At 43.4% G+C, this 14,467-nt stretch overlaps 1 protein-coding gene across 1 annotated transcript in view; it reads right to left on the bottom strand.

Moving 5' to 3' along the window:
- TRHR (thyrotropin releasing hormone receptor) overlaps positions 1-12,271 on the bottom strand; it is a 43,114-nt gene extending 30,843 nt beyond the window's left edge. The window contains exon 1 of the mRNA XM_035011761.1: positions 11,433-12,271. Coding sequence (XP_034867652.1) covers positions 11,433-12,221 — 789 coding nt within the window. The 5' untranslated portion in view covers positions 12,222-12,271. The remainder of the gene's footprint in view (positions 1-11,432) is intronic.
- Positions 12,272-14,467: the final 2,196 nt, after the last annotated feature.

The following is a 14,467-nucleotide window of genomic DNA, read 5'->3' as shown; positions in this document are numbered from 1 at the left end:
AGGATGGAGAGGCACAGGACGCTTTAGCTACTTGCAAGTACTAGATAATTATTCTCAGGCAAGCTATCCTAGAGGGACAGCCAAAAGTCACCAGGGCTGTTTATGAAAGATTGGCAGGATTTTGTTTTCCAAAATGACTGTATCTATTTTCATTGCAACGAAATAGGGCCGTCAGGTGTTTTGCATTATTCATTCTATTTCGTGTGCGCATTTAGCCTTGCTTAATTTTCAGAGCGAATTTAATTTGTAGTTTAAGTTCTTCTCGTGTACCTTGCATGCATCTACTAAGAGCTGTGTTTAATTCTAGTTCGTGAGGCCATGACTTCCCAGTTTTACATAAATCCACTTATTTACTCTTTTAACTGAAATTTCTCTCTCCTTGAACCTTCTCTCTCTCCTTGGCTCATTCTTCCTTCTTTATTTTCCCTCCCAACTGGAGGGAAAGCATCCACTAAAACTCTGTCTTTGGCCCTCTGGCCGTGTTCCAAGAGGGAAAAATAGGTCTTTCTGTCTCCAGCAAAAACTCCAGTCCTCTTCCAGCCTCCTAATTATAAAGATTTCCTCCAGAGCTCAATTTTTGTCAGCCTCTCCTTCCCTCTCTTTAGATTCAACACTAATTATATCTCCTTTCCATTATTTTAATGATCCCCAAAGGCCCATATTTGATCTTGACCACTCAACTTACAATGTAAATTTTTCCAAATCCTAAAGACTTACAATCTAAAATGTCCAAATCCTCTTCTTAAACTGTAGGTTTCTGACAGTGCCTTTAACTTCTCTCCCTCCACATTTCTCTCAACAATTCCACCACTTGCGGTTGGAAAGAACTGCTAGGGTCATATTTGACCCTTCCATCTTCCCCATTCCTTACACCCAGCCTTTACTAGTTATTTATCAATATGTCCTTAGGCACCATGGCAGGCGCTGTGGACACAGAAACGAATGGGATGATGTTGCCGGCCGCTGTGGGATGAACAATCTGGTGGGAGAGACACTTGAACAAAGTATTACAGCAACACAGTGTGCGCACGGATTCAGGGACAAAGTGCTGCCAAGGGGAGGGGAAGCCCCAGCCACCGCTGCCCGTGGGCTCAGGAAAGCCCACGCCTAGGGGTGAGCCTGGATGGGCAGGTTGTAAGTGACAGGTCCAAGGAGCGGCTGCAGAATGCTGGCAGCCTGGATGCAGTACACAGTGGGGCCAGTTTAGGAAACTGTTTGTGGAACGGTGGGCCAGGAACAGGGAGAAGATGGGTTTGGGGGAACAAGCAGGGAGCAGATCAGAGACGTCCCAGTATGCCATGATCATGGTGTTGTGTTTATGCCTGGAAGACAGATGGATATTGGCGATTCCAGACACCTTAACCCTGTTATCAAGTGTGCATTTTAGAGGATCCTAGCAGCACTTTGGGGGGTGAACCGGAGGAGGGCGATTAAGGGCCCCGAAAGGGCTGGGCAATAGGTGGGCAAAGCAGGGGCCGGCCGGTCTGCAGTGCAGAGGGGCGGGCGGGGCCAGGAGACACAGGCGCTGAGGAAGGAGTGCTAGAAAGGAGAGGTCGGACATGGGAGAACTTTCAGTGCAAAACATTCCCGGTATGAAGGCTTGAGGAGAGCTGGGAGCTTTGAAATAGGCATTTAAAGCACAAAAAGTGGGAACTGCTTACAGTCCTGAAAGGGACAGACAGAGGTCACCAAGGCCCGCTGGAATGGGAACGCCAAGGGCGATGGAGCTCACCTGCCTTCCAATACATGTCCAATATGTGGGACCTCTTGATCCAACTGCAGCCTGACCTGGGAACTTGAGATTCACAGATAGGTATGGAAGCGTTAGGAGTGGGGAGGGCTTTGCAGGTGGGAAAAAAATTACATGATCAAGGTTGCAAAATATAAATGAGCTTGGTAGGTGTGGGAAAATCTGGTGTGACACGCCTGAATCTATGGGGAAGGAATAAATACAGATAAGTCCTCTCTTCCTCTTTGCTCTGTGCCATGCTTAATAACGCCGCTTCCTGTCCAGTCACCCCAGCTGAGAATCTGGAACTCCACTTAGGAACTTCTCTCTCCTTCATCTACAGAATTCGTTGTTAAATCCTACTGACTTTACCTCCTAAATATTTCTCATATACATCTCTTCCCACCCATCCCTACTGTTACCCCTTAACTGAAGCCTTCTTTTCTTCTTGTCTGGATGGCAAAAGCTTCATCTCTGTCTCCCTGTTCTTGGATGGCTCGGTTGTACAATTTTATGAGCAAAGTTCCCAAAAGTCAAGGCCTTTAGTGGTTCCCCAGTGCCACAGAATCAAGTTCAGACACCTTCAGATGACACACAGGGCCTACTGTGGTCTCGCCCTGGGCTCAGCTTGGTTACATAAATGACTATTTCTGCTGGTCTGAAGGTCTTCTTGTTCTTCATGTTGGCCTGGTGAATACCCCCTCATCATTCTAGAGTGGAAGTGACTCTTATTCTGTTGGGGGCTTTAGTACAGTGTTTGCCCCTCTCTGTTGCCTCTTATACACACTGTACGGCCCAAACTTCTTTTCAATTTTTTTTTTTTTAAGATTTTATTTATTTATTTGAGAGAGAGAGAATGAGAGACAGCATGAGAGGGAAGAGGGCAGAGGGAGAAGCAGACTCCCTCTGAGCAGGGAGCCCGATGCGGGACTCGATCCCGGGACTCCAGGATCATGACCTGAGCCGAAGGCAGTCGCCTAACCCACTGAGCCACCCAGGCGCCCCTCAATTGGTTTTTTTTTTAAGATTTTATTTATTTGAGAGAAAGAGAGAAAGAGCACGCAAGTGGGGGGAGGGGCAGAAGCAGAGGGAGAAGCAGGTTCTCCACCGAGCAGGGAGCCCGATGTGGGGCTCGATCCCAGGACCCCGAGATCATGACCTGAGTGAAGGCAGATGCTTAACCAGTTGAGCCACCCAGGAGCCCCTCCAATTGTTTTTAATGGCAATCTTTCATATTGCACTGAGAGTTCCTTAAGATAGTGACTATCACTGGTTTTCCAGAGTAATGCTTGACTTGAAATTGGCACTCCATACATGTTTATTGAATTAAAGAAATAATGGATAAAGCAAAAATAACGATGAAAGGGTCAGATATTAGAGAGTTTTAAAAGCTAGTCAGAGGAGATTGGGGCTATTCTTTTTGAAAGAAGATGATGTGTGCAAATTGTTTTAGGAAAATGAGTCACATAGGGGCACTCAGATTTATTCTCATTTTTATACCTCTGCTCACATTGTTTTCCTTCTCTGAGTTGCTATCACTCTGCCTCTCTCCCCATCCTGTCCAGTGTAGCTCTCTCATTACAGAGAGTATTTTAAAGGCTCACTGGAAAGACAACAGGATTTTGTATAAAAAGTAAATTATTATTTGAGTCTGCCATATTTCTAAGTTAGCCTGTCCTGTCTGGGAGGGGGAAATCTCCATAAAAAGTCTTTTCTACTTGCATAGTCACCATTATACTGGATAGTTGCTAGTTTGGCTACTTCGGAATAAAAAAGGGATTCAATAGGGGCACCTGGCTGGCTCAGTCAGTGGAGCATGTGACTCCTGATCTTGGGACTGTGGGTTCAAACCCTATGCTAGGAGATTACTTAAGATAAAATAAAATCTTTTTTTAAAAAAAGGGATTAAAAGAGGGATTCAATAAGAAACAAGAGGATTTTAGCTAGAATCAGAGAAGGATATGTCATAAATCAACAGCAATTCTCCACGGAGCAAAATAGTGTTGGAATTGACTGAGCCCCAAAGTAAGCATGCATGTACTCTCTTATACTTTCATTCATTATATATGTAAAATTATATCATACACACACACACATACACACAGAAGTGTGCTGATAAATATATAACCATTGGCTCTCCACAAAAAAAAAAGAAAGGCACTGAATTGTCATACTTGCTGATTTCTGTAGATTACAAAACTCCACCCATGGCCAGTTTTAAGCACCTAGTGTGACATCACTGAACATGGAATTGGGAAGAGATGCTAACAACCTGCTCTTCCAAAGCCTATGCTTTTGGGTTGCAACGTAACTGTGTATACACACTTTTGGAAGCCTGCTATACGCAAGACAGAGTGCTGAGGTCACTGAGAACACAAGGCCCTACTCTTAAGGATATTAATGGCAGTAGGAAGGTGGACAGACTAACAATTATGATACTTAAGAATTACTAAACTAGCAGTATATGCAAGGTATTATGGAAACATAGGTAGAACACCTAACATATGTAGTTATAGCTAGGCATTTAGTTATATAAGTCGGACTGAGAAATTCAGGGAAGGCTTGGTGGGGTGCATGGAGCATCATTTGATCTGAGACTCGGAAGATCATGGGCAGTTGGCCAGATGAAGGGCATTCTGGCTGAGAGAACATAAAAAGTTCAGAGAACTACAAATAATTCAGGATCACTGCAGCATAAAGTGTAAGTTAAGAGAGCCACAAGAAAATAAGCTGAACACATAGGAAGAAGCCAGGATCTTATTTGTTTGTTTGTTTGTTTTTAAAGATTTTATTTATTTATTTGACAGAGAGAGAGACAGCGAGAGAGGGAACACAAGCAGGGGGAGTGGGAGAGGGAGAAGCAGGCTTCCTGCGGAGCAGGGAGCCCGATGTGGGGCTCGATCCCAGGACCCTGGGATCATGACCTGAGCTGAAGGCAGACACTTAATGACTGAGCCACCCAGGTGCCCCCAGGATCTTATTTGTTAATGCTAAGATGTTTAAACTGTAGGCCTCAGGGAACTATACAAATCACTTGGAGAACATATCTGTTAGAGAGATCCCCTAGTGAGCAATGTACAGAATGATTTGGGGGAGATTGGAATTGGAGCCCAAGAGGCTGCTGAGGTATGTGCTAAATGAGAGCACGGGAGAAGCAGGGATCGAGGACAATGGTGGTGTACGTGGGGTACCACAAACAGGAGATTTATGGGCTAGAATCACTCAGACTTGGCTATATAGGGTGGAAGGCACCTTAGAAGGACTCCCGGATTTCTGGCTTGGGACTATCAGATAAGAAAGAGGAAAGTTGGGACTCATGAAGAAAAATAATGGATTTAGTTTTAGACACATTGGATCTGATGCACTTACATGATGTCCAAAAAGCAATGAAGTGTTTGCTAGAGCTCCATGCTAGAGTCTCAAGCAGGTGGAATGACAAAGGGCGAGGCTGCAGAAGCAAGAAGGGAGTCAGATGCCACAGCCGCAGACCTCCTTCACTGGACAGCTGCCTTTTGTGGCCCCACTGCAACGATACTAGACTGTTCTGTCCCTGAACCTGCCTGGTCATCTCCCGGCCTCTCTTCTGTGGAGCTCTGCTTCTTCCTTCTCTCCCTGTCTTCTCAGTGCTGCTTTGAGATGTTCTGTCGATCTTTACAGGCTCAACTCAACGTCACGGACCCCATAAAGCCTCCTTCCTTTCTCCCCCATTTTGCTCCTCCCCTCCCGATGCCGTGTCCTCTATCCAGAACACAATGGGCTGCTCAGGATTATTTGTGCACGTTGCCAACAGTGAGCTCCTCGGAAGATGAAGAGCTCGTCTCTACATGTCCCTGTGTCCTCCACACTTAGGCCAGTGTTAGGCACTTTTTTGGATTGTGAGAGGATGTTTCATTAAACTGAAGAGGATATTGAATATAAAGTGCCTACTCCACAATTTTGCTTAATGTTGACCTCACTCTAGCTTTAAATCTCTCACTCTTCCCCCAACTCATAAAGGAGCCTAAAGACAGGGTACCAGCCGAGCCTTCTTCTGTCTGGAACTTGGGATATCTGCTTGCCATTTGAAGAATGCACAAAAGGCTATGTAAAGAAATATAGTTTGTCATTTTCAAGGTTAGCTGATTTTTTTAGAAGCTTTATTTGTTTATTTGAGAGAGAGCTTGAGCGGGGGCGGGAGGGGGCGGAGGGAGAGGGAGAGAATCTCAAGCAGACTCACCGCTGAGTGCGGAGCCTGACAAAGGGCTCGATCTCACAATCCTGAGATCATGACCAAGAGCCTGAGGCTTAGCTGACTGAGCCACCCAGGTGCACCTCATGGTTAGCTGATTTTAAAAGGCATGTGTGTGTGTGTCCAAATTAAGAATGCTGCAGGACTACGGGTTTCTCCTTTTTTGTAGGCATATAGGAAAATGTATTTTTCTCTCCTGGTGAAATTATGTCTCAAAGCTACAAATGTAAAACTGGGAATAAACAATGTTCATCTAACCAAGGGACACAATGCACATAACTGCAGGGGATTTTCACTGAGGCAGTTTATGGGGTATGTACAAAGTCTTTCCTTATACAGGATGGGAATGTGAAAATGGAAAGCTATTCGTTGATGATAAAAATAAGATGGCTCACTTAGGTACCTGTGTGCCGAGTGAAAAAAATCACACTTTTTTTTTTCATATGTTAGTGACCTTTATACTATGAAGGATACAGTTGAACCCAGACAAATGTGACAAATAAAACGATTAGAAATGAAAAATGGATTTGTGAAAACACTCCCTGTAAACTTGAGAAACCTCTGATTTAGGCCTGATGCTGAAGAGTTTAGTATCATTAATGCCTGGTAAGATGAACCACTGATGAATCTCCCCACATACCCTAAGGGACTTCAACCTCCCAAATACCAGCCCTACTGCCTGCTATTACACTCTTAGGCCTCTTTTCCCTCCTGTCTTGGAGGGTTTTCCTTGTTCAAGATTTCTTGAAAAAGCAAGTAGCACTGGAGGCAGTTGGAGGGAGGCGGGGGAGAAGAGAAAAGACATATTTAAGCCCCTTATTTATCTCGGTTCTTCATTTTCCAGGAGCCTATTGTACGAGCAGAGCATGCTGAGGAGGGGCGCAGAGCAGTGAGAAGGACAGGCCAGAGGGGAGGGTAGTGGAGGGGACCGGCGGGAGGAGAGCGAACATGAATTTGGTCACATGCATCTCACTGGATTTGAACAGTCTATGAGTAATTGTTATTCCCCTTTTATTGATGAGAAAATCAAGGTGAAGAAAAACTGACTCAATCTTACCCATGTTCTTTTACCCTGCTATTTTCCTTGAGAATATTAATTTCAACATTTTATGTAAAGGCAGGGTATAAATTATATATTTTTATATACATATACACACATATATATATTACTGTAATTATATTAAAAGGACCAAGTGAAAACATAAGAAAAAGAATATAAGCAAATGCTAATAAACTGTGGTTTTGGGAGGTGGGGTAAAGGATACCTTTTTTCTTATCCCTCGTTTTCTGTGGTTTTCCATAATATGCATGATTGCTTTTATATTGTCATCAGCAATAACAATAGCAACAGCAAAAAAAGGATGGATTGCTTTAAAAAGGAAAGCATCTTTTGTTTCTTGGGTGAGCAATGTTCCTCTGGTAAGGTGGAAGGCTTGTAAGAAATTTATGGAAACAAAGACCGGTATTTTAAAGCCTTCTTTAGTCAAATAAAACCTATAATGAAAAACTTGTCATAAACTCATGGAGTTTGCATTTGGACTCTGTCCCACAGTTCCCCCCACCAGAGGAAAAAGGAACGAATTAGGGAGACTCAGTGCAAAAGAAAACTGGTAGTCTGCTCCATATGATATTCTGCACACCCCTGCATCCCTTGGAAAGCAAATATTTGCATCCGTAGTATAATCCATTACCAAGATTATTTGTGCCTCCAAAATACCAAAGGAACCAATCAATTCCTTTGGAATATACAGTCAGTAATTCAGATATTTTATCTACCCAGTGCTCCACGCCAGAAATGACCAAACTGACAGCTCTGGCACTGTGTGGATAGAGCTGAAATGTGACAAACGGGATCATTTAAACTGTATCTCTTCAATATCAAAACAACCAATGGTAAAGCCAAAGATTTAGTCAATCAGATAATCCTTTGTCTAAGTTCCAAGTTCCAAGCCATTATTTTGAGTAATTCCTTTGATTCAATTTACCAAATATTTAGTCAGTTTCCTAAAATATAATAAAATCTCTAAATAATAGGGAAAAAAAAATCTCTGATCTGGATTTTCTGCATGGGGGATAAAAGTTAAAAACAAATAAAAATGCACATTTATCCCTTACGTATAAATGGTCTTTTATTTCCTTTTTAAATGGAGTTCTCTTAGGCTATGCACATTTGACTTTAATAACTTGGTTAGAGAGACCTGTCCCAGAAAGAATATTTATTAAAATGTAAATTAAACTTGCCTGAAAGAAAAAGAATGCAGAGAAAATACTGAAACAAAAGATTCTTGGTTATAGGAGGTGGAGGCTTGAACCTTTTGAAGATTTGAGAAAAGAACAATTTTAGAAGAGAAAAAAGCCAAAGGAAAGGCCCATTGATTTTGGACAAAACTGGTTCCTTTGCATGGCTCTCACCCCTACTCATCAGTCGGGGCCCTCATGTCTCCTAGGCTCTGAGCCCTGGGGTGGGGCTGTCTTCAGCTGGTGCTTCTGTTGTGTTCACACCTCACCCGTTCTTTCTTTGAAACATGTCTCTGGTTCACACCTTCCTTTAAGTTCTCCTGATGGAGAATCTCACTACTTCATGCCTGAATCACCACCAACAATTTCCAAAGTGGCCTTTCTGTCACCTGACTCCTGCCCTCCAAATCTGTCTCATCCCCATATTGATCATCCCCTCCAAACCAGTTTGCTCGCTGTTGCTTCCTGCTCACCACCCTCCTTGTTGGTTGCCTCTATGCCAAGTTAAAACTCCTTTCTCTGCCTGATAGTTGGGATCCTTCACAGCCCCTTAGCTGTCTCTTAAACACACACACACACACACACACACACACACACACACTCCTAATTAATGCAATCTTCCTTTTTACTGCTCCCCCAAATATGTCACTCATTTTAGTCAACCAGATCACTCGACACCATAAAAATCCCACCCGTGGGCTCTTCCTTGTCTCCTTTCCAAACCCGTAACATTCTCATCCCAGCCAGGTCCTTCGTGTGTGGCGTGCTGTCCCTCTTGACTTTTACTTTCCAAATTAGCTCCATCCTAATGGAGCCTACTCAAATGCCACCTCTTCCAGGGAGCCTTCCCTGATCACTTTAGCCCCACAGTTTTCTTTCTCTTCTCTGAACACCCATCCCATCTCCCATCAAGACTGAATCTCATGACATATTACTTCAGTGCACTTCTGTGGATTCATATGCTATCCCGTGTCTCTCAGCGGGGGTCTTATTGCCATTTGTACGAGGGCACTTCTTCAAAGGGCAGGACTGACTGCCACATTTCGGGACATTTGGTGCCCCTCCCTCTTGAAGGCTCTCTGACCATGTTGCGATTGTGACAAACCCAAATGCTCCGAATACATTTCCAAATGCCTTAATAATTAAAAAGTTCCTTAGAGAAGTTACTAGAACATATACACATCTGTTCAACAGCTAATCTGTTTAAATGGTGAATGTATATAGTATTTTAAAGAATGAATCCATATTTGTCTTACAGTTGCCAACACAATATAAAACTAGGAAAGAGGCTAATTTTCAGGTGTTAATCACCACTCCATTTCATAAGATGTTCCACTGAACCCTCATTGCAACCCCGGATGCTGCTATTGATCCTCCTTTTCTAGATTAGGAAACTGAGGCTCAGAGAGTTCTGCCTATTCAAGGTCATACTATTCGATTAGAACCCTGGCATGTAAGCCCAGGATTGTTTGGAGCCAAATCTTTGACTTTTTCTTCTATCACCAGCCTCTATAAAGGCTCTATAAAGCCTATCTGTAACAGCTTTGAAATAGGAGTGTGAACATGTAACATAATTAGCAATTTAAAACACATTATTAATGCTGATAGGTACTAATGACTATAATTGAGAAGAAGGACATTAGACCAGACAGTTTTTTTTAGAATTTACAACAAGAATATAAATTGGAGTCTAATGAACAAATTTACTCACTGACCCTTGCTGCAGACATTAACCCATGTTTGATCTCAAATTGAGATGTACATATTCTTTACCTTCTTACTGTATTTGTTAATGTTTGTCTTGGCAGATGGTCAACAGCTCTAAGTTTCCCTTAATCAAGTTCTGGGTAACGGATGGCCAAACAAGCCTTGTATTAGGTAGCATTGCTAGACCCAAAGCAATAGGAATCTAAGAGCCGGCAATAGTTCTCAGGTCCTTCCTGTCTGGTATCCTTAATAAAAAATGTTCTGTTAAATCAAATCTCAAAGTATCATTTAAAATGGTGTATAGACTCCCTTTAAGTTATAGTTCCTTATTCATTTCATGCATATCTACAACACCCACATTTATTAGCAGCTCATTTCAGTGTGTGCCCATATGTCCAATTAAAATTCTTCATATATCAGCTAATCTAGAGTTTCGGAAGTAATAGCATGTATATAATCCATATGCGTACTTTAAAAAGTATGCTCAGTTTCTATCTAAGCACACAGGAAGAACTGTATTCCCTGCAGGGGGAAAAAAGAGAGAGAAAGAGCCGGTATTGCTGATTTCAAGTTTTCTTTCTCAGCTATGAGAATAAATGTTTCCTATGTACTTATTCTGTTCAGCAAAGAAGAAAAAGGAACTGAAAGCTAAGTTCATTAAGTAACTTAGAACAATTGTTTAAATATAGCTGAAAATGTATATGATATACAAGTATTTTATTCTTATATTGCCTTATAAACTGTATCTACTGTAACAAAGTTGCACTTCATCCACTAGGAAAACCACTATTTAGCTGTAACCACATCCACATTTGGTGATCTGAAAGCTAAAGGGATTTTTAGTTACGCTTACCAGGAGAAACACATTTAAAAAAATGTAATCATTCTTTCTAACCAATGAATTGAGGTTGGTGTTAGCCTTTTTACCAGAACATTTCCTAAGGAGAGTGCATTTTCCATTTCTGCATGCTGGGACACTTTGTAGGGAGCTGAGGGAGAAGGTGATAGGCTCTTTCCCCACTAAAACTAGTAAGCCCAGGACCGGGAACCCCTCTCAGTTATTAAATCTCAGTGAGAAGCTGTAGAACGGTAGGAAAGTTTCATTTTTGCTCTGACTCATCTTTTCTCCAACTATCTTATCAAATCTCTGTCATGACATAGAATTCTTAAAGCTACCCAGCTGCTCCCCAGAGAAGCCACCAATGGTGCAGGTATTTCGATTACATTTCCCAGAGAATCGCACACATTTTAAAAGTGGATTTCTAGAGTTGCTGTTTATATTTCCTTCTATCCTCCCAGCACCTCCACTGATACCTGCTGGTGTGCTCTCACATTTCCCCCACCTATTTTTAGATCTTCGGTTGCTTTAGAGATGGATTTCACATGTAAAGCAGACGCTTACACTGTGAAACATTGGCATGATTGTATTTTGATTTTTGCCGTCAGCTAAGGAGGGCAAAGTTGATGCCATCCTGCAAGGAACTCTATCCCACACTGTTTCCGTGGACTTGCTGGCTCACGTTTGCTTACCTGCTTCCTCGAAGATACTGTGCTGCTGAAACATCTATTAGAGGTCTTTGAGTTCAAATTCTTGTTCTGATGGGTTGAGTCGTTTTTCCATGTCTTAGAGTTTTCTTTAGGATCTGAAGGAATGGGATTTAAGAAGAGGATCCTAGCTATGAATCCGTAGAGGACGGTGGCCAGTATCATTGGCACAACATAAAAGACACCAAAGTCCATTAGGTAAATAGGTGAGTAGTAATTCCTGGAGATCTTGTAGCCACACGACACCACAACAGCATCTTTGTAGGTGCTAATGTTGAGATCCAGCAAGAAGAACCAGAGCATACAATAAATGGATGTGAAGGCCCAGACAAAGATGATGATCTTTTTGGCTCTGGAAAAGGTGCAGAGAAACTGGGCTTTGATGGGGTGACAGATCGCTATGTACCTCTCGATGGTAAAGGCTGTGATGGAACAAGAGGATGCATTAATGCCCAAGTACTGGAGGTAAGTGATGCAGAGGCATCCGGCGTAGCCGTAGACCCAGGAACCATAGATACTGTCTGTTATGTTGGGGAGGCCTGCAGCCACCAAGACCATGAGATCGGCTACTGCCAGACTCACCAGGTAGCAGTTTGTGGGGGTCCTCATGTGCTTGGTTCTCATGACCACCAACACTACCATGATGTTGCCCACGATGCCCAAACCACAGATTATGAGCACAAGTAAGATGGTGACCACTTGGTACTCGAGGGCCACCACCGCTCTTGGCTGAAGCTGTGTTTGGTTCAGTTCACTTACTGTCTCGTTTTCCATCTTCACAGGTTTGAAGTTTCTCTGAAACACTTCTCAAAACATCCTCTTCCCAGTGGCCTTCCTTTATCTCAGTTGTTCTCTCCCCCTGTGAAGAGTTAAAGTCCAAATTCATTCACAGCATCCCCGTTTCAAATGGAGCCGGTCACGGGCAGGTAGCTCTTTTCCTCTGCTTTCACCTCCCGTATTTCTCCAGTAACAGGGCTCGCATGAACTTCTGAAAACTCCCTTTATTGCAACTCTAGTGTAGGATGGAGGAACTGTCTTTAACCAGCTTAATAAGAGGCACCTGTTTCCTCTTAATGGAGAAAAAATGCGGAAGAGAAACAGAGGAAGCTCCCTACTTTGAAAGGGTGCCCAGAAGGAAAAGCTAAATGATATCTGCTAGCTGAAAAAGAAATACAAAGAAACCTCTCAGATGCTTGGGAAAAGTGTAAAGAGGAAAAAGGGACCAGGCGTGGGGGGAAAGCGGAGAGGCTCAATGATGAAGCTTGGTAGGAATTTAGAGTTTGCCTCCTTTGCTCTCAGAGGGTGGGATCGCTGGGCTACAAAACCCCCAAGTCTTTGAGCCTGCGTTTCCCCCTGCCGCCCTGCCCTACCTTCCCCATAGCGACCAGTTTCTTCTCTTACCTTTCCCTCAGTAGCGCTGCCTGCTTTTTTTTCCCGGTGGATGAAGCAGTAGAAAGTGCAAGTTTCCAATCCCGCAGGAGGTCTGGTCTACTTTGCGGACGGGGAGACCGCTTTGCTGCGCTCAGTCCTCAGCATCGCAGTTCGTCTGAGCCCTCTGGACCCTTTGCGAGTGTGGCCCGAGCACGGCCGCAGCTGCCGGAGCTGCCTGGGGAGCCGCGGGGCGAGCCTGTCAAATCAGAGAGCGTCCCCTAATGAGCACACACGCTCTCTCCCTCTCCCCCGCCCTCTCTCCACACACCGCCCCCCCCCAACTGCCTGTCCTTTCTCACTGATTCATTATCTTCTCCCCTTGAAGGATCTCCTTTTAAATGTGCTGATGACTCCGTCCTCCATCTGGAAGGCTGAAATCCTAAGCAAGGGGTCTGGGAGCAGCTGGGACTGCACTTGCTTCTAGTCTAAGTCCTGCAGGAACTCCAGGACCCGAGCAGCCCTGAAATATATTTACACTCCCTGTGTGATAGGACTTTGGGGAGAGCAAATTCTTCTCAGTCCAGACACAGCCCTTGAAGCTTGAAATATCTGTCTGAACTGAAATCAGCTGCTTTCTCTAGGATGGAAACCCTTAAACCGTTTCTCCAGTGAGCCAGTGACGATGGCCCCCTCCTCTTGTGTTATATGAATGGAAGATGAGTTGAAATTGATTTTAAACCATTTCAGCTGCACTCTGCCGAGGCTTATAAAATTATTTTTCTAAAAACTCTTTGAGCTAAGAACACGGACTTAAACCTACGTATTATCTGTTGTTTGTTTTTCAACTCTGGCTCTGCATCACTTATTAGAATCTCTCGACCTGTTCCGGGTGCCTCTCCCCTCTTCACCCACCTCTGGTATACCCACCACGGTCCCACCCAGCAACGTTTAGTGTGTATTTATCTCTAGGTGAAAATATCCCGTGGAAATCTAGGCCAGGGCCACTCTGGTACCACAGCTCCGAAAGGAAACTTCATGGATGCTTTTTTAGAAAAGTGTACTTCAGCTTGACTTTTATTGCTCTAAAGTAGCCCATGGGCAAATCCTTACCGTTTTTTATAGAGGCTCAGAAAACGTGTCTCCCTTCCACAGGCACCAGCGGAATATACGGAATGTTAATGTTTGTCCACTTTTATTTTATGAACTGACACGAAAAACCAGCCCTGAACAAAATTCCTTATATGGTGAATAGTTTTATTCTCCGTTTTAAGAAGTTTAGATGTTCTTCCTTCTAGGTGTCGATGGAAGTGTAGATTTAGAGTATACAGAACCATGGGGATATCAAAACCATGTGCAAGGCTAGGTACCAACAAGATGAAGGTGAAACTCTGGATCGTACTGGGTAATCCCACCCTCTGAACCACCGAGGGCTCCTTGACTATCTACTTCTCTTTTCAAAGCATCATATCACAAATGAATGACCCACGACCCAGATTCAGCTTTGAGACATTTATTGTTTGGTGTGTACAGTGTAGGCTCAAGTGTGATTTAAAATGATTTGACTGTTGTCTCCTTTTCAAAACTGGGAGATTGTATACTAACTCTGAATTTCTGTCTCTCATAAAAATTAGAAAGATCGGACAATCCTG

Source organism: Mirounga leonina, unplaced genomic scaffold (genome assembly GCF_011800145.1).
Source record: "Mirounga leonina isolate KUSES-001 unplaced genomic scaffold, KU_Mleo_1.0 Mir_165, whole genome shotgun sequence".
Classification (NCBI taxonomy): domain Eukaryota; kingdom Metazoa; phylum Chordata; class Mammalia; order Carnivora; family Phocidae; genus Mirounga; species Mirounga leonina.
Note: the sequence above shows the minus strand (reverse complement) of the source record. Positions and strands in the feature narration are given on the sequence as shown.